Below are 19,908 nucleotides of genomic sequence, written 5' to 3'. Positions count from 1 at the left end.
TGGTTGCAGTTTCCTGTACCCAAAACGCCATGTCTCATGCCAGCTCCGCATCGAAGCGTGTGGGTAGTATCAGTCGGAAGAGGTTCTACCATCTCCCAACTATCAAGCGTGCGGCTAAAACCGACAAACACTCTAAAAATTGTAAACGTGCCAGCAAAGATCGCTCAGTTGGCCTTCTTGAGCTTGGCAGCGGCCATCTTGCGCTCACGGCGCTTCTTGGAGGCCTCAGCACCGGCCTCGGTGTCGAAGAGCAAGTCCCACCACCTGAAGCTGCTAGCGTAGTTGCCAATGAACTTCTCGTGGTGAACATCGTGGTGCTCAGCGCCGGCCCAGAAAGGCAGGAAGTGGTGCAGACTCCATGGGAACTCGTAGCCGCTGTGCGCGTCGATGGCCTGGAACACACGGAGGCAGATCCAAGCGTACATGGTCAAGATGTGAAGGTCCTTGGTGATGGCGCAGAATACGATTGGGACTCCGACAGTACCGAAGCCCAGAATCATGACTTCAATGGGCGAGGCGTACTCAGCGGCCAGACCGAAGGGAGCAGAGTATTGATGATGGATCTTGTGGATGTTCTTGTAGAGGAACGAGCTGGCGTGCATGGCGCGGTGCATCCAGTAGTGCCATGCGTCCTCGAAGACGAAGAAGATGGCAATCTGGTACGCCATCTTGTAGATGCTGGGGAAAGGAACGGAGGTCTGGAGGCCGAAGTATTGGCACATGGGGTGGAACATCCAGATCTGGGGAAGCTCGACGGTGAAGTGGGACAGGAGGACGAGTGCGGCGCATTGTGTTTGTTCCCAGGTAGTGGGGATTTTTTGCTGCGGCAAGTTAGCTATCGTTGCATTGAGCGGCTCAATCGCGGAGACGTACGTGTTGGAGCTTGTATCGGTTGAAGAAAGGTATGCAGTCGATGATGATCCAGGGAAGCGCGCGTCCGAAGTAAAAGAGCTCGTGGAAGACAAAAGACATGATTCCTGTCGCCAGGACATCGTTGCCCATCCATGCGTACCAGGCCATCCACATCTTCTCGAGGTAGTTGAGCTGCACATTGTACTTGGAGATCTCCTCAAAGGAGCCCCAGTAGGTGTCCTGCGCCATAGGCGTCAGGAGAGAGGTTGCGTTGTTCCTGTCATCTGTTAGTATCTAGGGCTATGCGAGTTCGGGGTACTTCGGGAGTGGGCGTACATTGTGGCTGCTCTCAATGTCCAGCAGTAAAAACAGAGGGCAGATGCGATGTGCAGATGTAGAGCGAAGGAACGACTGCAGGTTGCAGAGTGGTGAAGGAGCGATTGGCGGTGGTGCTGCAGTGAAGAAGAGCAGAAGCAGCAGCAAAGGAGGCGGATTAAATTGGAGATTGGCGGCCCTGATCGACGTTCGTACCACTTTTGCCACCCAAGGTTCACTCAGTTCCGAGCGGCCAACGCGTGGGCGCAAATGCACTAGTGCCTGCCGAGAAGACGCGCCAGGCCAATGACCCTTCGCCCCTGGGCCGTCTATGCCTCTTTCGTCGTTCACCGCCTGCTGAGCTTTCTGTTCGGCAGCGGCTCGAGTGTCCCCGGCTTCCACATCACACCAGCGCCGCCCTGCAAGGCGACTGTGGATCGTGTCACGGTGAGCCCACCGCAGGCTGATAAAGTCGCTCGCCCTAGGCTTCTAGAATTGCGGCATGACTGGACGGTATCGGCAGTGCTGACTAACGGCGAGAGCATGACGCGATCGGCCCGACGAATCACATCACCACGAGTACGACGATGTACTAAGCCACGTCCACGTTGTCACTCGACATCTGACATCGGCATGTGGTTATGGTCATGAGGTAATCCAGTGTAGCTATTTATTTGGTTATGCCCAGCACCTTCCACACACGTCCAACACGTTTTCGAAGCCATCTCCCTCCAGACAAGGAATCCCATAACAATCATCGGCCCTACCATCATGCGATTACTACAAGTTTCGCAAAGCGTCCATTCCAATACTGTTGTTTCACCTCCGACAGAGTCTTGAATTTAGTCTCACGCAGTCGCTTGAAAGCGCGAATTTCTCGAAGAACCGTGTTCCAACTACCAGACGTGAGATTGATGCTCCAACATATCGGGCGTGAATTGAGACGCTTATACTTCGCATCAAGTCTCATTGTCGAAAGCGCCCTGATGTTGTCCACGGGATGCGCGTGGTCCACATCTACGAAGTTGAGTTTCTGAAAGCTTGGGTGATCTAGGTATGGCCACACTCCGGGTAGAGACAATCGTTCAGTCCCGGTGAAGTTGCGTACATACAGGTGAATAATTTCCTTGTCGGAGCCAGTGTCTGACAATATCCGATGCAGCAAGCGCATGTGTCCCGCAGAACTATAGGTGCCAACCTCGCGGTTGTGGATACGTCGGAAAAGACAATGAACAAGAATAGTATCGGCGAAGCCGACCCCTATACTCATGATGAAACGTTCTGAAAGAAGTCATGGTTTATGAGCGCTACCCTTCGACCCGAAATGTATCTCCTCAAGGCCGTTCATGGTTTTGAACGCGGGGAAGATCTCTTTGAGAAGAACCGGGGCGTCTTTAGCCCAGAATAGCTGTTGTACAGGTGTAATCTGAACTTCGTTAGCACATGGTGACTTCGAACAACGCAACTAATGGGAAGAGCCCGCTCTCAAAGACGACAGTCTGCTCTATCTGTACGACGTACCTTGATCTGGATTTCCCGAAATTCGGCCGATCCAACGCTACAGCCGAGCCAGTGGTATATTCCTTGATCTCCTGTTTTGAATTCCATTATGGCGTCCATTCCAGGGTCGATAAACTCAACGCGTTGAATGCAATCTCGCCAATGAGTTACCGACGTGATCTCAAGAAACGCTTTCAGGCCGTCTTTTTTCATCAGCACTCGAATGTGTCTGAGTCTGCGCCTCATACGTGGGCGAAGGAAATCGGCGGCGACTACGCGAAAGAATCGACAGGTCCGACGTAACGCAAGCAGCTCGTGTACAGGCGAACCGAGTATAAACTTCACGATGTTTCTGATGAGCTCCACGGGAAGGTGATCGAGTGCTAGTTTGGGCGGAGGTACAGGTACGCATGGCATCGTAGCACAGGCGTCGGCCACGCTGTCGTCTCCAGTCATTGTCGTAGTCTCTAAAGTTGAGGTGTTGGTGTGGCCCGAGAAAGCAAATTGGCTATTCCAGAACTTGCTGTAAAGCTAGTCCCGACAGTGAATGGACAATCGTTGCCTTCACCCTGACTAAAGAGCTCCATACACACGCGGCAGCGCTGTTTCCTCGTGAGAATTCGGTGGTCTGCCCCGCCTCTTCAGCTCTTGGATAGGTTTGTGGGTCTATCAATCACCGATAGATCAGCTTGGAAGCACCTGCCGAACATGAGATCCATCCCAAATAGACGAGCCCCATGTCGACGTACTCGTAGGCTCGATAGGCGGAAGTGCGCTCCTGGGTGGCCTAAACTCCCGGCTACACCTGCTGAATGTCGGACTAGGCGATGGGATGATCGGCGTCCTAAACATGCCGGGAGTCCACTCCGGTGTGCCGTCTCCGACCAAGCGCCTTCCGGGACCTGGACTAGGCTGCTCTCTGCTCCTCACCTTGACCATCGCTCTGCGGAAGAGTGGTCGCAGAAATGGTATGGAGGCTGCGATGAGACCGACATGCTGTTCCACTTGGCTCCACAACAAGAGATCTGGTGTACTTAGTGCTTGCTGCGTGTAATCGGATAGCCAGAGGATTGTAGTGTGGAGTCGGAAGGCGGAAGCTATAACGGCCATGATGCCGACGGAGAAGATACCAATCAGCTCGAGACGGCGTCTCAGTGGCATTGTGGGAAGGTTCAGGAAGAACAATATGGGTAGCGTCCAGATGAGTACATCCGTTGCAAGATTGTAGATGGCGTTGAAAAGCCAGAACGGGTTCGGATTGTAACAATGAGCATCGAAGGTGTGTTGGAAGACCCCTCGAACCCATACTTCCCATGAGAACGCATCGGTGATGGGAATACACATGAGGATTGAGGCGATAATCATGGATATTCCTCCCAAGACTATGATGGCGAGGAGTACACGGACGACGACTTGGAAGCGTTTGTTTGATGCAGCGATGGAATTGTAAACTACGTCGATCCTGTTAGCTATACATATTCTTCGGAGCTAGGCGTTCCGAGCAGGGTGAAAAGCAGATGCGTACGTTGCGGTTTGACGCGCAATCGCCGCTACTTGTGCAGTACTCGAAGTTTTCTAGGACCCGCGCTGGGAAGATATCGCGTAGAACGTACATAGTAATATCGATGTCTTGATGAGAAAAAGATTGAGGATGAAGTTGACTCGGTATAGCCAGATCGACAGTAGTGATCCGGTAATTACTGGTCTCAACGTTTCTGGTCTGTCCTTCTATGCCTTGTTAGACTATAGTCGTCCAATAACTAGTAAATGCTTACCTCAACGTGGCTGTAATCGAGGAAATGAACCATGAAGCAATGAACTACCACTGATGGCCTATACATAGGAAGAGGTGAGTCAGTTCAGCTCCTCTCGGTTTCACAGAGATGTCCATACCATGTTGCGATCTGGGTCTGGTTAGCAGTAGCATCACATGAAGGGAGAGTTCACTCACAAGGGCCAGAAGCATGACCCAGTCAGAGGACGTGAGCTTTCCAACGTAGAAATATCGAGTGTAGAATCTGAACTGTCAACCAACAATGCGATCAGACTTGCAAACGACTGGCGCACCTGAGAGCTACAACTACAGTCGACGCAGAGGTAAGCACAAAAGCCAATATAATGGAAAGTCGGCCATGAGGGGCCATCGGACAGGTTTGAAGCTTGACACTGAATGTGTTTACACGAACAAAATGGGGTGCTGGCAGGAAAAAGGAACCACGGAAGCGACACTCATGATGTGTAAGGGTGCCGCAGCCACTGGCTATCAAACATCTAACGGCAATATCCACAATGCCAATCGCACGCAAGACAGCGGCGCTCTCTAACGCAATCATGCATCGGCGGGAGCTCCACATCAGGATCCGAGTCAGGTTCAGACTGTCCAAATTTGGGCGGGTGATGAATCGCGTCGCCCAGGTTGACCGAACGGTGTGGCGGGGAAGTGCCGGCATACAATGTTAGACCAAGGGTTATGCAACACCAACCGATGTGAGTAGTGCTGCACGGCTGTCAAACCGTCATTGCTTCCCCGCATTGTACCACGCGACGTTCATCTCAGCAGCAGTGTACACACCAGATGTTGGGCAGGGTATGGATAAATCTGCAAAGTGAAGCTTGGGCCGTCGCCGCCTCAGACAACCCGCCAACTCAATTGATCCTGCCTCAACTGGCCCAAAGAATAGCAGCTCAGATATTGATCTTAGCTCTCTTGATGTTCTGTGCACTCTTACCGCTTCTATATCGATCAGACCCTGTCCTGATTTGACGTAATTCGACCGATGTTTAGATGGCGAGTTTGCACTCGGCGCAGTTTGCTAGGCGTGCCATGTTCGTGACTTGGGGTTGAAACGGGTGTCCACTGTATATTTACCGGCTACTGCGGTAGTTTGAGGGCGACGCAGGCCTTGGCGACTTACCGCGGGCTTCAGCGATTGCCACGTGAAGACCGAGCTTGTAGAGACTTGCATGTGCGATGTGAAGAGCAAATGCTAGGGAAACCGTTAACCGTGTCAACAGGGATAGATCAGAGTCAGTCTGGAATGTTGAGGGCCGGGACTTGGGCGCAGAATCCAGCGTGCGCACGCGAAATAAGGGTGGCTTTCTTCGATAAGACGCCGGTGCCATGACTTGCATAGGGCTGAAAGCCGTCCGCATGAACGTGAGTCGTTGAAGGTCCGAATATGATATACATGGAAGGAGATCCCGAGTAATACCGCAAGGAGAAAGGTCAGAACCTGAATCTGCTGAAGACATGTTCTGGAAGCAAGGCATTGCGATGAGATGGTGTTGAGCGAGTCAGATGGATCGTAGGCGGCGGTGAAAAAAGATTGAGAGGATTGCGCTTGCCCGCCTCTTGGGCTGTGGCTTCCATCACCGCTGTGATGGAATAGTAATCCGGGGCACCGGGCAACCAGAGCACCGTTGGCAGAACCGCGATAGACGAGTATCAAAGGATCGCGATCAGTTCGCAACCTTGAAGGGGACGGAATGGGTGTCATGAACACGGCGTGTAGTAAGTAACATGAAGCGAAACAACGGAGACTAGCCCAGTGACGTCGACGACTACCTGGTCGACGCAGTTACCCATGACAGAGAATGTCGGTGAAATTGTTGAGTTCAGTTTGCAGGTTACAGTAATATGGGCTCCAGAAAAGGTGTCCGGAGTTGTGTTGTATTGTCAGATGGTTTGTGAGGTTGCTAGAGTAGGAGCAACGCGATATCGCGGAAGCTGCCCGCGGACTAGCGCGTTCAGTGATATCATCGCCTCGAGTGAAAGTGTCCACCACGGTCGCGCCTGTCGCCTACGACGTTTTCACCTCGACGCTGTGTGTCACAGCTCATGCGCGAACTGTCTGCTGTCTCGTGATGGATTACTCACGCCTCTAGTGCTTGTTCTTCTCGCTTCACGTTCTTCGACCGGCGGCTGTTGCCTTCGGCGCAACTTATCACGAATTCTTCTACCCACGAGGAGTCCGACACGCACCACGTACGGCGGTTCAAACTTCGCTCAAGACCCACGATCCCAATAGAACCTCTTTCGAAGCCCTCTTAGACTGCGACGGCTGTCGTCATGTCGTCGCCCTCCGAGAACGCTGCGCCCGCCACCGCGCCGGAGATCACCGTCACCAATCCAGACAACGCGAATGATGCAACCATGCACGATGGCGGGCAAGAATCAGGAGAGGAGATACCGTCAGATGCCGACGAAGAGGCACGGTTGAAGATGCTCACGACCGGCACACGAGCGCAGGATGACCTGGAACGCGATATCGGCAGGCAGGCGGACCAGATGATGACCGAGCAGGCGGATGCACGCGATAAGAAGCGCATAGAGAAGCTCGAGGGCGAAGCAAAGCGGGCGGAAGCTGCCATACAGAAGCTGAAGAACCGTCTGGCTCTACCAGCTTTGGATACGCAAAAAGCCAAACTTCGTGGCGAGATCGCAGCATATCGGGACAAGATCGATGGCCTAGATCAGGAGATGGATGGTATACAACAGCGTATCAACGATCGGCACAAGGCGCCTGAGGCGGACGAAGCAGCAGAAGAAGGCTCCAAGGGTCCTTTACCCAACGAGAGCCGGCGAGAATGGCTCATCCGCACAGGCAAGATCACACCTTTCTCCAAGCTGGCGCAAAACCAGCCAGATTCGGGGACGTTGGGCGAGGTTATGCTAGATGCTGAGGCGGAGGATATGGTGACGGACATTGCGAAAGAGCCAGTATCACATCGCAACCTCATGAAGCCTGGCTTCCAAGACGTCGAATCCAGTTCAGAGGCTCCAAGCCCCAAGCCTACGGTCCGTTCGAAGAAGCGACGAAAGGTCACTCCTGCCAGCGATACTGTAGGTTCGCGCGATTCGAGCGCGGCCCCGGGATTTACCGATCCTGATTCAGACGATGCTTTTGAGCCTGGTATGTCGGACCGCCAGCTTGCGACCCTGGATGAGTCGGACGAGGTTCCAGATGACATGGATGAAGACGACTCATACGCAGAAGATACTACTGGTCGCAAGCGCAAAGCCAAGGGCAAGACAACAAAGAAGTCAAAGGCTGCTCCTGCGCAAGAAGCTGTCGTCGAAGATCTAGCAGGTGTTGACGATGGCAATGAGCGATTGTATCGGAAACGTATAGAGACTTGGTCCAAGAGCCGTGCAGCTGCCAGGAGAAAGGCCAAGGCCAATAGTGGTGAGGCAACCGCTGATGAGGATGAAGAAGAAGAGTGCTATCAACCTCACCCTACAGAAGCTGACACTGAATTCGATGGCGGATTCCGCATTCCTGGAGATATCTACCCGGCATTGTTCGATTATCAAAAGACCGGTGTGCAGTGGCTCTGGGAGTTGTATTCGCAGAACGTTGGTGGCATCATTGGCGACGAGATGGGTCTGGGTAAAACCATTCAAGCCATAGGCTTTGTCGCCGGCCTTCATTATTCCAAGAAACTTACCAAGCCTGTCATCGTAGTTTGTCCCGCGACGGTCATGAAGCAATGGGTTAACGAGTTTCACCGCTGGTGGCCTGCGCTACGAGTCTCTATCCTACATACTTCCGGCAGCGGGATGCTGGACACTCACCGAGAAGATCGCATGGAGCGAGAACTTGAGCTTCGAAACTATGGCGATTACGACAACACCTTGACTGGCGCTGGAAAGGCTGCTAAGAAGATCCTCGAGAAGGTCAAGCGAGACGGTCATGTGCTGGTCACCACCTACTCCGGTCTACAGACATACTCTGAGTTTTTGATTCCTACTGATTGGGAATGCGCCATTCTAGACGAGGGCCACAAAATTAGGAATCCCAATACTGCCATCACGATCCACTGCAAGGAGTTACGGACACCTAACCGTATCATTCTCTCTGGCACGCCGATGCAGAACAACTTGACAGAGCTGTGGTCACTCTTTGACTTTGTGTTCCCAATGCGCTTGGGCACGCTGGTGAACTTTCGCAACCAGTTTGAATTTCCGATCAAGCGTGGTGGCTACGCAAACGCGTCAAATTTGGAGTTTGAGACAGCAGTACAGTGTGCCGAGACCCTTAAGGATGCTATCAGCCCTTACCTGCTACAGCGGTTCAAGGTTGATGTTGCAACCGATTTGCCACAGAAGAAAGAGCAGGTACTGTTTTGTAAGCTCACGCGTCAGCAGCGACAAGCGTACGAGGGTTTCCTGGCATCGGAAGACATGAAGTCGATTGCGAGCGGCAAGCGCCAGATGCTGTACGGTGTCGACTTCCTGCGCAAGATCTGTAATCATCCTGATCTGACGGAGCATAAGACCCTTTCGAAGAAGCTGGGATTTGACTATGGTAACCCTAATAAATCTGGCAAGATGCAGGTTGTCAAGGAGCTACTGTCGTTGTGGAAGAAGGGCGGACACAAGACCCTTCTCTTCGCTCAGCATCGAATCATGTTGGACATCTTGCAGAAGTTCGTCAGCCAGTTACCCGATATCAACTGGCGTCGCATGGACGGCGAAACGCCGATCAAGGACCGTCAGAATCTTGTTGACGAGTTCAACAACGACCCAAATCTGCACGTCTTTCTGCTCACAACGAAGGTCGGTGGTCTGGGAGTCAACCTTACAGGCGCCAATCGCGTTATAATCTATGACCCAGACTGGAATCCTTCAACCGACATACAGGCGCGAGAGCGTTCGTGGCGTCTAGGGCAGAAGCGAGAGGTTGAAATATACCGTCTCATGTCCGCAGGCACCATCGAAGAGAAGATCTATCATCGTCAAATCTTCAAGCAGTTCCTGACAAACAAGGTGTTGAAAGACCCTAAGCAGCGACAATCATTCCAGATGAGCGACCTGCACGATTTGTTTACGCTCGGTGTTGAGAATGTTGAGGGTGAAACCGAGACAGGTAACTTATTCCGTGGTTCGGAAGTCAAGTTCGAAGAGGACGGCAAGACTGCAGAGGCTTCGACAGATGCCACAGGAGCCGAAGAACTTGCCGCAGTGAAAGGCATCTCGCGATCCGAAGCCTTCCAAGCCCCCGTCTCCGACAATGAGGACACTGCTGCGACCACCAACGAAGACGGCACAACAAATCCCGACAAGCCCCCAACAGACTCCCGTCTGATGTCAACCATCTTCGCCAAAACGGGCGTCCACTCCGTCCTTGAACACGACGCAATCATGAACTCCACAGCCGGCGGACGAAAACGCAAAGTACAAGCCGACCCAGCCTACATACAACGCGAAGCCAAGCGACAAGCCGCCGTAGCAGCCGAGCAACTCAAGAAGAGCATGCAAGAAGCGCGAAACGTACCCGCTGGCACACCGACATGGACCGGACAATTCGGCGAAGCAGGCCGACCAGACGCACCGCGCGGTATGTCATCCAGCCGTGGCGGCAGAGGTGGACGAGGTGGTGGACGCGGCGGCGCCCCCTCATCAACCTCCATCCTCAACAACCTCGCCACCCGACAAGGTCGTCCCACGCTCCTCAACCCGGGCACAACCCTCAACACACCCACATCCGCCAGCTCATCCCGCGGCTCCACACCCTCTGCGCCCACAACACCACAGACCTTCCGTGGCCGCCGCATGCTCGAAATGATCCGCGACTTTATGCTTACCCATGGTGGTGTGGTACCTAGTCGTATGTTGGTCGATCATTTCGATCATTATTGCCGTGCGCAACCGGGGAGGAACGAGGAATTCAAGGAGATGCTTAAGTTAATTGCTACGCTTGAGAAGAGTGGGAGTGCGCAGAGGGGGAGGTGGGTGCTTAAGGATGAGTGGAGGACGCCTGCTGCGGGAGCAGTGGGTAGGGGAGGTAGATAGGAGATGGAGATGAGGAGATGGAGGAGGGCTTGATGGGTTGAATTAGCATGGCATTTTACGGCGTTTAATATCGTTTGATATAGGGAGATACCATTTGTAGTTTTCTGTTTTAGTTCTTCTTGCCAAGTGCTGGCATATCGTAGATGGAGAAGATCGTAATCTGTGAGTTACATAGATATAATTGTCAAAATACACTTTCGAGCATGAAATCCTTGATACAAATCGTTAGAAGCATGCCATCGATAAGTGTGCTACATGATAAAAAATGTGTGCGCCACGTTTGGACTCTGAAGGGTGAAAACTGAGAAGATTGACCGTTCATGTGTGAGAGCGATAAAAGACCATTTCGAGATAAGCAGCTGATACATAGAAGTAAAAAATTACAGATCCGAAACGCCTAAGGAAATATGGCGCTGAGCACCACTGTCAAGCTGTGCCCTACATTGCGTTGCATTAATTGCAGGGACTCTCTGAATACAAGGAACAAAATACTCAAACTCTTTTTGTTCTCCCTCGGTGGGAATGTTCTGATTATCTGGATTTTTTTTTTTGGATCTCTCAATTTTTTGTGGGGGGTTTTGGTTGTAAAGGTGACGGAATCGGGAGAGCGTGCTCGCTCAAAGGTTCAGCGAGGACGCCTCTTGGATAAGCTTCAAAAGCTCAACGAAAATGCTTTTTGACGTGTTTCTGCAGATTATCGTATCGTGTGAATGACCTCTGGCAGCCTCGGACCTGGCAGGGGAAGCGCGCTTGTGCTGAGGATGGTTGATGAGTCTTGGTGTGGCGGGTCAGATCAGCTCGAAGATGGAAAGATTTGGGGCAGCCAACAAAGTCGCACTTGTAGCGTCGTTGGTGCTTTCGGTTGATGTGGTCGCTGTGTATTAGGTTAGAGAATGCACCATCTGGGAACGTTGTTATCGTACTTGACGTCGCACCGCCGAGTAAAGCTGGCTTCGCAGAAGCAGCAAAGTAGCTCAACTGTGTCGTCTGCGTTGTTATTCTCGTTCTTTTCGTCGCGGCTTCTTGCCTGTCCTAGTTTTGGCGAGACTGGTGATCGGCTATCGTTGAGACTACTACCTGAAGTAGCAGGAGTATTCGAACGGGATGGTTCCTCGAGTACAGGCGACTCGATATTGTCGAGAAGGCTTGGGCTTGTGAACTCGTCGTCGGAGATCGAGTTAATGGTAAGATACGGAGCGTGTATGACTGGATTGATGTCCAGTTCAAAAGCAAATGGGCTAAAAACGGAAGTTGAGGCGTCGCGAGAGAGTCCAAATCTCGATAATGACGAAGTACAATGAGGCCGAGCGGAAATAAAAGAGAAAAAAGGCGAAGACTACACAGGCCTCCGCCCAAAGCTATGCGTGTTAGGGGGCTCTAAGAGCGTAAGGATGCGGAGTCCAAACGCCTTACGGCGCGACAGGGAGGGTTTGTGAAACAGAGATTGGAGGTGGTTCAAGGTTCGTTCGAGGGAAATTGACTGTGGTAAGAGTAATGACTAGAACTGATTGTCGAGGTTAGTCTTAGAAGCAGAGTATTTGCGTCCCGACTGTAAGTGTAGTTATATATTGAAGCCGTACCTGCGGAGGCATAGAACGGACAAGGCTGAAACTCAGCCTCGGCGCCTAACCCCCACCATAAACGAATCGCTGTTTCCCACCGAATACTGATCGGATGCAGTTCAACCAATGTGGTGTGCCTATCTTTGTATATGCCTCCATTCTGAGGTGAGGGGAGACTACAGATGCAGCCGGGGCAGGAAGCTGACAGCACGCGCGTGAAGCGCTTATCAGCATTAGGACCACATCCTTCGTTCTTGCGCGTCTTGCCACCATCTCACCACGCTTGCCTATCGAGTCCAAAGACATTTGCTCTTGAAATCAAAGGGCCTTGTTTTCGAAGAAAGGTTAATAAGCTAGGTATCCAGCATTGGGTCAGTACCTACGTACGCCGCCACCTACAACTTCCCCCGACTCTTGGCCGTCTCCTCTTCCAGGATCATACCAACAGGCCCACCACGACTCCCATCACCAGCCCACTGTTCCTCCGGTATACGTTCAGCCGGCCACTCCCAGCGGCCCTTGAAGTCCTCCGGTATCCTCCCCTCTATACACTCCACAATGCTATCACCAATAACAGGCAGAAACTTGAAGCCATGACCTGAACCACCCGTCGCCACGAACAGCCCTTTGTATTTGGGATGATACGAGATCAAGAAATCGCCATCCCTTGTATCAGTGTACCAGCAGATTTTCGATTTGGTAAATGGTCGCGAGGGTACGGCGAGCGAGGGGTGGATTGCAGTGAGGAAGTCTCGGCATTGGCGTTGGCCTTCTATAGGAACGGCTTGTGATGGGTCGTCGACGTGTGTGTAGGGAAGTGAGGTGGTGATTGTCTCGCTGGGGTCTTCGGATTCTGGGTGTGGAATTGTGGTTGGGTTGAGGTAGCCGTGGCCGTGGCGCGCTACTTTGAGCAGGCCTTTATGAGGCGGTATCATGAATAGGCCGTGGGAGAGGTTCAAGATAGTTGGTCGCGGAGCCATCTTCGTTTCCTCCTCCTTGGAAATGGGCATGTAGCACAGCGCTTGCCCGGTGGCTTTGCAGATGCCCCGGAGATCGATGAGCGATGCCGTCCATGCGCCTGCCGCCAGCATTGTAAGGTCCGCCTTCAGTTCGGTCGAATCGTCAAGCCGCACACCGGAGACGGTGTTGGTTTTGTGGTCGATCAACAGCTTCTTCACGCCCTTTGTGATGAACTTCACCCTACCCAGCTTCTCCACCTTTTCCCTGAGCCACATCATGGCACCCTCTGCGTCTGCCCAGCCTGAACTCCAGTTCACGTATCCAGTGCAGCCATTACCCCAGGGGTCTTTGCCTTCCAGACCACATGCTTTCTGTATGTCTTCCGCCGAGTTGAGCACTTCGACTTTGTCTGTCCCTATCGTGCGAACGTTTTCGAGCGAGCTGGAAACGTACTTTTGCTCTGGGCCCCATGCTGTTACACATAACCCGACCTCATGGTAGTGTTCGGTCGCGAAGTCGGCGCGCCAGCGGTTCTGTGCGACGGTCGCGAGACGGGTATAGCGGGCGGCAGCGTAGTCGGGACGGATGATTCGTGAGGCGTCGATCTGTATGCGTTCGTTTGAGTGTTTGGACTTGATTGAATGCGTTCTTTTCTTTCGATCACTGGGGGGTGTATCGCTCCAGGGTATGGCGTCGAGAAAATTTAGATTGAATTGCTCTACTTACACTCGAGCCATCAGGCGTAGGGAAAGGCTGACGGTCTACAACAGTAATTGAGGTATTCTTGTACTGCGGGTTTTGACATAATGAATAAGCTGTGGAAAGTCCGAATGCACCGCTGCCGACGATTAAGATGGATGAGGGTTTGTTAAGAGATGCAGGAGATGCCATTGCGCGCGAATTAAGATGCATGGAAATATAGCAACTGAACAAAAAGAAAAAGGAAGGTCATGAAGAAAAGTCTACCTACATGCGTCCGAACGGCGTGCAAGTGCCGCTGGTGGGCCGATATCGTTGACTGACTGATGATTTGAAGGGCGTGCGCCGGCTGGGCACGGTTGGACCTCGTCGCTGCAGGGAGCTTTGACGCTACCGAGCGCCTGGGTCGATGCATGGAAAGATTTGAGGCTTCAATTCCATATCGACAGCCTCACCAATCGCACCTCAACGTTATCCGCTGCTGAATTATTTGGGGTCTGCCTGCATCGCAATGGCAAAGTTACCGAAGCCCCCGAAGGCGTTCCCCGTAAAGCACACGATACCATCGAAGCCCGCGATACCACTGCATAGACGAATACAACGAGCGCAACACGATAACGAACTACCGCTACATGCCCCAGCGAACCAAACACCTGAACAAGCACTGAAGCGAGTGTTGGCAGCACGTCCGCGGCTCTCAGATCTACAGCGACTATCAGATGAGGAACTGAAGTCGGCGCAACACCAGGCAAAACTGCGGAGAGCAAGACAATGGCCAATGTTCGGTATTGGGTTGATCGCATTTGGATTGGGCACATACGGAACTATGCTCTACGCTTCGTTGACGCAGGATACGGATCTGAAGGACTTGCCTGAAGACCTGTCGGATCGATTTGACAAAGAGGCTGAGGGTTATGACGAGAAAGTGGACACGTCTGAGATGCTGCTCTTATTGACTTCTAAGCGCAAGAAGCTCACTGCTATGGCCAAGGGACATGTGCTAGAGGTGGCCGTTGGTACGGGCAGGAACATACCATACTACAAGACTAAGCAATGTGCGACAGTGACGCTGCTCGATGCGAGCGGGCCCATGCTGGCTGTTGCAAGGCGGAAGTGGAACGACACGCACAAGGAGTACTTTAGCCGTGTCTTCTTCAAGCAGCAATCTGCCTTAGATCCGATTACGCCCCCATTTGATGCCCAAGTTGGATACGACACGGTGATACAGACAATGGGACTCTGCTCCACTCCTGAGCCGGTGAAGCTGCTCCAGAATCTTGAGTCTTGCACCAACGAGAATGGACAGATCTTGCTTCTAGAGCACGGCAAGTCGCATTACGAGTGGCTCAACACCATACTGGATAAGTCGGCTCCAGCCCATGCCGACGAACATGGTTGCTGGTGGAATAAAGACATCGGCAAGATTGTCGAAGAAAGCGGGCTGGAAGTTGTCGACATAAAGCGCTACAACTTCGGCACGACATGGTGGTTACAATTGAGGCCCAGGAAGGGCATGCGGCAAAGATTGGCCGAGACCACCGCAGTCGAGCAGCCGCTTGCTGCACAAGCCGGATCCCCGGTAACACAAAAGTCCTGGTGGTCACTGTGGAGATGATAACTCGCCGTGGCACCTTCCCCACATTCACCATGATCGAGAATGACCGAAATGTTGCAGCTCTGCCGCTGTTGTAGACAGTGTGCCTAAAATTATGCCGAGTACACTGTCCAAGCTGTTGCGCTCTATCAGCCAGCTTAGTTTTGTCTAAAACGACGTCAACTTTACGCGTTGCTGTTGAAGGAGGGGAAGGCCCAAAGCGGCAATTTCCAGATCGCGACCATCGATAACCTGGGATCCAACAGAAGGTCAAGCGAGATCTGCGGTCGGGATCATGGGCAAAGGACAATCGCGTCACAGCAAACTGGAACGCGACATGGCTCGCCCGAACTTTGTTCTGTCTTATCGTCCGGGCACGCCATGCGTTTGCATGTGCATGGAATCTGATGCCATACCGTTGAGCACGATGGGCTCACACCTCGTAATCATCATGCCGACACACCCAACGACACGTCCTCGCTGACATGCATCTTTATCAGAGTCGACGAGGTTGCGTGTGGGAACAAGAAAACAAACAATGCATCTTCACCGTCTTTCACGACTTGCCAACTTCCTCATGCAGTCCACACTTCGTCTGGGGAAGATACGTAGCGCATCCGTAAATCTGTCTGCCCACAGGACAAGTGCGGCGCCATACCTTCCAGTTCCCCACAAAAGGTGACGCTGTGCTGCGCATGCAGACCGGACCTGGTTCCATGCGCCTGTCCCCATTGGGGAAAGACATATGCATGATCCCTGCGCAGCCATCGGAAGTGATGGCAACTCGCGTGCGCAATGTTTGGGGGTGTGGTCGCAAAGCGGAGTGGAGGCTGATGAAACTGATGTGCCAGAAGATCCAGCTCGGCATTCATCATCACTGTGCTTTTTCCGGGCTTCAATGCTTCCTCGCCATCAATGAACATGCAACGATGAAGCCACATGTGCTGAGAACGGTTTTTGTCGTTCGCGTATTAACGTTGCCGAGGGTTGGCCGCATGCCAGTAGGAAAACTTCCGTTAAAGAAAAATTCGAGAAAAGTGTGCTCACCGCCCTGGGGCATCCCGGTTCTGTCGTTGAGGCTAAATCCACTTTGACGGCTAGGCGAAACCTCAGAACAGGGATGTCTCCGCTCTGGAACAAGATGATATGCACGCTGCATCAGATCATGGCCGGCGCCCCGTCCACTCGCATCGTGGCCGTTTGAGTGTTTGGAGAACCGGAAGATATTATAGCGGTCAGCGTGCGGGACAACAGTGATGACCCGCCCAATTGCAGGTGGGAAGGATGCGCGATGCTCGAACCAGACGTGTTGAGCATGAGATCACTTGCGGGAAAGCCGTCTCAGGGCAGTAGACGTTCGTAATCGTTGGCGGAGGTTTGCCGGCAAGGAAGTATCCTTACCAGCATCCTCTAGCATGTGCCACTTATTGCGCGCTCGGAGCATGATGTAGAGAGATCCAAGTGCGGTGTTCACTGCTCCGGGCTCAGCAGAGACCATATGATGCCCGAAGCTTGACACGGGCAGAGGTGCAACACAGACGGCCCAGATTGATGGGATTGGTCAGGGCAACGAAGCCCATACAAGACGTTAGACAGGCAGCCGGAAGGTCATGCCTAGATGTGTGCGGCGAGTAAGTACCTACGTTAGAGGCCTCTACCGTGTGGTACATGCAGGCAGCCAACGGCATGTTGATAGGAGCGTTAGGCTCTAGCCCCTGGCCAACAAAGCAAAAACGGGCTCTAAAAGTAGTATGCTGTCATAACCAAAGAGGCGATCCCTGGATACATTCACCCTACTAAACGCACGGTCTCTTACCGGAGCCTAGTCGCTCCTTCTTCACTGTGTGCTCCACTACGCCTCCGTTCTTTCCCTCGTCGCATCCCCTCTTCCTTCACCACCCCTCGAACTACATCAGGGCCCGACATCAACTGTCCTGTCCCATTCCGTTTCCTCTTGCCTCTTCCTGTTTCTGCTCTCTGATTCCTGTGGTGTTGCAGCACTTGATTGTGTTGCCATAAGTTGTTGGTTCGAGCTCCAGGCAACCGGGCGCCATCGCCGAGTTACGTACTCACTCTTCAGGAGGCGAGCCGCGTAGCTGCGACAGGACGGGTGCCACTCAGCTTTCAACACCGCCAGACATCCTCTCGCAATAATCCGGCGCTCTTTTCGACGCCAAAGCCTGCAGTGCAGACAGAAGCGCACGCTACCTGCATCTCGGCGGCAGCGTTGGTGGTATAGGCTGCATTGCATTCCTACCGGACCAATCGACGACCCTGGCATTCGCGCAGTAACAAAACACTTTTTGGCTGCACACCCTCTGCCAGCCTCAATAATTATCTTGCCCCCCAGAAGCCTCCCTTCTTCCTTCTTCTCTCCTTGCGCGACGTTTGCGACTGCATCGCTGCTCCCAAGATGCCCTACAACACACGCCGGAAGTCGCTGTCGCTGCCGTCACTCGGCATCCAGCTGCCAGGAGGACCGCGATCCGCCCGCTCACCGCCTTCGACAAGCGACAGCCAGCACGCCGCAAAGAAACAGAAACGCTCCCACTCCGGCTCTCTCTCATCGGCACTCCCCTCACCATCACGCCCCGCCGCACTGCGCCTCGATGAGCAACGACCCAAAAGCTCAGGCCGGGTGGCAGACACCCCGCCACCTTCGCCAGGCGGCGAGTCCGGCACGACAAAGATCGATACCCAGGGCATCGACGACGAAATCGTGGTCGGCGTTATCGAACAGCTCCAGAAGACAGGCAACCGTCCCCACCTGCTGAAAGAACTCGCCCTCGTTCTATCGCCCATCATTCCCATTGTTGAGAGGTACGTGCCAAACTTTAGCCATCCACGCCCTGACCACCAGTTACTCATGCTGACGTACTCTAGCTCCGCCAACCCAGCTGCCATTATCTCGTCACGCTTAGCTACCTACCTCAAGCGCAATTGGACAGCCCTGTCGAGATGTCCCCTCGACAAGAAGCTCGTTGGTACCCACCCCAAGCGTGTCTACTACTTCCTCTCCACTTGCCCGCATCAGCCCATCCCAGCCGACGGAACTAGCACCGCCATGGCACCGCGTATCGTCACCCCATCGCTGTCGTCCGCAACTTCGGAAGAAGAGGACGCGGATGCGAGGTCAAGAGGTCGCATGTCACCGTCGCCAGAGCTAGACCTGTCCGACTACGACAGCCACGACAGCGACCCCTTCTCCAATCAGAGCCATCCTCCCACGACAGCAAACATCTCGCACAACCGCCGAGCTCAGTCGCCGCCTTTAGAAAAGGATGAGCGTGAGTTCACCCAGACTGCGTCGTTCCTGCAGCAACGCCGGATGAGCCAGGAAGCTGAGCGCGAGCGATCTGCCAGCGCATCTGCCGAGCCAACACAACAGAGCGATGTCAAAATGGAAGAAGTCACCGTCTCCATCGAGGAGACCGTAGAAAGCGCGGCACAAAAGGACTCGGAAGCCGCAGCCGCCCTCTTCGGCCAGATGGACCAGCTCATGAGCTTCCAGAGCGCTCTATCTCCCAGCAGCCCCGCGCTGAAACCAGTGCTCCACATCGAAATGCCCCCGCCGTCGCTCAAGCGCAAGTCGATAAAACTCGAGCTTGACGACGACTGGATCATGAAGAGCCCGGAGCTTATTGATCTTGACGAGCTTGATGACCTTTTCGGCGGCTACTAGGTCGCTATTTTCTTTGCGCGATTTCTCTCTGTATACGACATTTACGATTCTCCCGGGGCACGTCTCTCATCTATTCCTCCTCTATCTATTGTATTCTCTCCTCTTGTCGTTTCATCATAGCGTATGTCCTAGATGGATTCCATTTCGCCGCTCGCGCTGCACTACACACTCTAGGGATGTTGATTTATCGCATGGAGTTCTTGAGATCTGGGTGTCTAGGAAGGAATTCTGTAAGATAACTGTAGAGTGTAGCTGTGCGATTACCAGCCAAGGGATCTGGCTGAGGCGCTGGATTGTTACTCGGCGTCTGAATGCGCGAACCTGCGACTAGGTGTTGGCCAACATTTTCCAGAATGTTGCAGTCGCTCATAGCGACGAAGAATGAAGTAAAAGGAACGGAACTACTAGATAAAAGTTCATGAAATTGAAAAACAGTTGATATCCTTCAAAACAGCTGATCAAAACAAGTCTTGAACGAACGTGTCTGTGATGTCGGCAATCTCGATTGTTGCCGACCAGAGTTGGTAGGCCGGGTTGTCCCCTACCAACACGTACTCTGCGCTCACCGCCCGAGTTGCGCACTTGCTGCACCTAACACTACACCTGGCAGTGGTCTAACGCATAACAGCGCGAAAATTGGGCCCTCACCGGCAGGGCCATCTGCGCCCAATGCGGCTCCTACGATGCGGTGTATCCTAGCCCCAGAAGGGAAGTGAGCTCTACCTTGGCGCTGCGTTGTTGAAGAAGTTGCGGTCGAGCGAGATGCGCTGGAGAACAGCCTCACTTTTGACCGCACACGCGCACACCAGCGGGGTCAATGAGGAAATCTTTGCATACTGCTCCAGATTCTGCTCATCCGCCTGGTAGAATCAACAATCCCGAGGGGTAATCGCATGTTCGCAGACAAGAGGCTGGGTAAGCGAGTCCAATGACTTGGGCACCCCCAGCC

At 53.2% G+C, this 19,908-nt stretch overlaps 7 protein-coding genes across 7 annotated transcripts; 3 read left to right on the top strand and 4 right to left on the bottom strand.

The window, feature by feature from the left end:
* Positions 1 to 164: 164 nt before the first annotated feature.
* BKA58DRAFT_324393 (fatty acid hydroxylase superfamily-domain-containing protein) lies at positions 165 to 1,101 on the bottom strand (the record flags this gene model as incomplete). Its single annotated transcript, XM_046167961.1, has 2 exons — positions 165 to 821; positions 874 to 1,101. 2 exons carry the CDS (start codon positions 1,099 to 1,101, stop codon positions 165 to 167), a joined length of 885 nt encoding a protein of 294 aa, XP_046020902.1.
* Positions 1,102 to 2,331: 1,230 nt separating this feature from the next.
* Positions 2,332 to 3,348, bottom strand: BKA58DRAFT_52547 (uncharacterized protein). The gene is made up of 2 exons (XM_046175453.1): positions 2,689 to 3,348; positions 2,332 to 2,593 (listed from the first exon to the last, which is right to left on the bottom strand). Exons 1-2 carry the CDS (start codon positions 3,121 to 3,123, stop codon positions 2,459 to 2,461), a joined length of 570 nt encoding a protein of 189 aa, XP_046020901.1. The 5' UTR covers positions 3,124 to 3,348; the 3' UTR covers positions 2,332 to 2,458.
* A 3-nt stretch (positions 3,349 to 3,351) lies between these two features.
* BKA58DRAFT_324340 (uncharacterized protein) lies at positions 3,352 to 4,811 on the bottom strand (the record flags this gene model as incomplete). The annotated part of the gene is made up of 6 exons (XM_046167958.1): positions 3,352 to 4,118; positions 4,281 to 4,392; positions 4,443 to 4,500; positions 4,561 to 4,571; positions 4,619 to 4,685; positions 4,735 to 4,811. 6 exons carry the CDS (start codon positions 4,809 to 4,811, stop codon positions 3,352 to 3,354), a joined length of 1,092 nt encoding a protein of 363 aa, XP_046020900.1.
* Positions 4,812 to 6,450: 1,639 nt separating this feature from the next.
* BKA58DRAFT_52355 (SNF2 family N-terminal domain-containing protein) lies at positions 6,451 to 10,688 on the top strand. The gene has a single exon (XM_046175451.1). The coding sequence runs from the start codon at positions 6,737 to 6,739 to the stop codon at positions 10,460 to 10,462; it is 3,726 nt and encodes a 1,241-aa protein (XP_046020899.1). The 5' UTR covers positions 6,451 to 6,736; the 3' UTR covers positions 10,463 to 10,688.
* Positions 10,689 to 12,042: 1,354 nt separating this feature from the next.
* Positions 12,043 to 14,106, bottom strand: BKA58DRAFT_393451 (FAD dependent oxidoreductase). Its single transcript, XM_046171094.1, has 3 exons — positions 13,711 to 14,106; positions 12,246 to 13,589; positions 12,043 to 12,189 (listed from the first exon to the last, which is right to left on the bottom strand). The coding sequence occupies exons 1-2, from the start codon at positions 13,894 to 13,896 to the stop codon at positions 12,420 to 12,422; spliced, it is 1,356 nt and encodes a 451-aa protein (XP_046020898.1). The 5' UTR covers positions 13,897 to 14,106; the 3' UTR covers positions 12,043 to 12,189; positions 12,246 to 12,419.
* Positions 14,107 to 14,110: 4 nt separating this feature from the next.
* Positions 14,111 to 15,635, top strand: BKA58DRAFT_52386 (S-adenosyl-L-methionine-dependent methyltransferase). Its single transcript, XM_046175452.1, has one exon. It carries the CDS (start codon positions 14,195 to 14,197, stop codon positions 15,296 to 15,298), a length of 1,104 nt encoding a protein of 367 aa, XP_046020897.1. The 5' UTR covers positions 14,111 to 14,194; the 3' UTR covers positions 15,299 to 15,635.
* A 2,055-nt stretch (positions 15,636 to 17,690) lies between these two features.
* Positions 17,691 to 18,959, top strand: BKA58DRAFT_444210 (uncharacterized protein; the record flags this gene model as incomplete). Its single annotated transcript, XM_046174049.1, has 2 exons — positions 17,691 to 18,097; positions 18,161 to 18,959. 2 exons carry the CDS (start codon positions 17,691 to 17,693, stop codon positions 18,957 to 18,959), a joined length of 1,206 nt encoding a protein of 401 aa, XP_046020896.1.
* Between the last annotated feature and the right edge of the window lie 949 nt (positions 18,960 to 19,908).

The sequence above is a fragment of the Alternaria rosae genome, assembly GCF_020736505.1.
Source record: "Alternaria rosae strain MPI-PUGE-AT-0040 chromosome Unknown BKA58scaffold_11, whole genome shotgun sequence".
NCBI classification, from domain to species: Eukaryota; Fungi; Ascomycota; class Dothideomycetes; order Pleosporales; family Pleosporaceae; genus Alternaria; species Alternaria rosae.
Note: the sequence above shows the minus strand (reverse complement) of the source record. Positions and strands in the feature narration are given on the sequence as shown.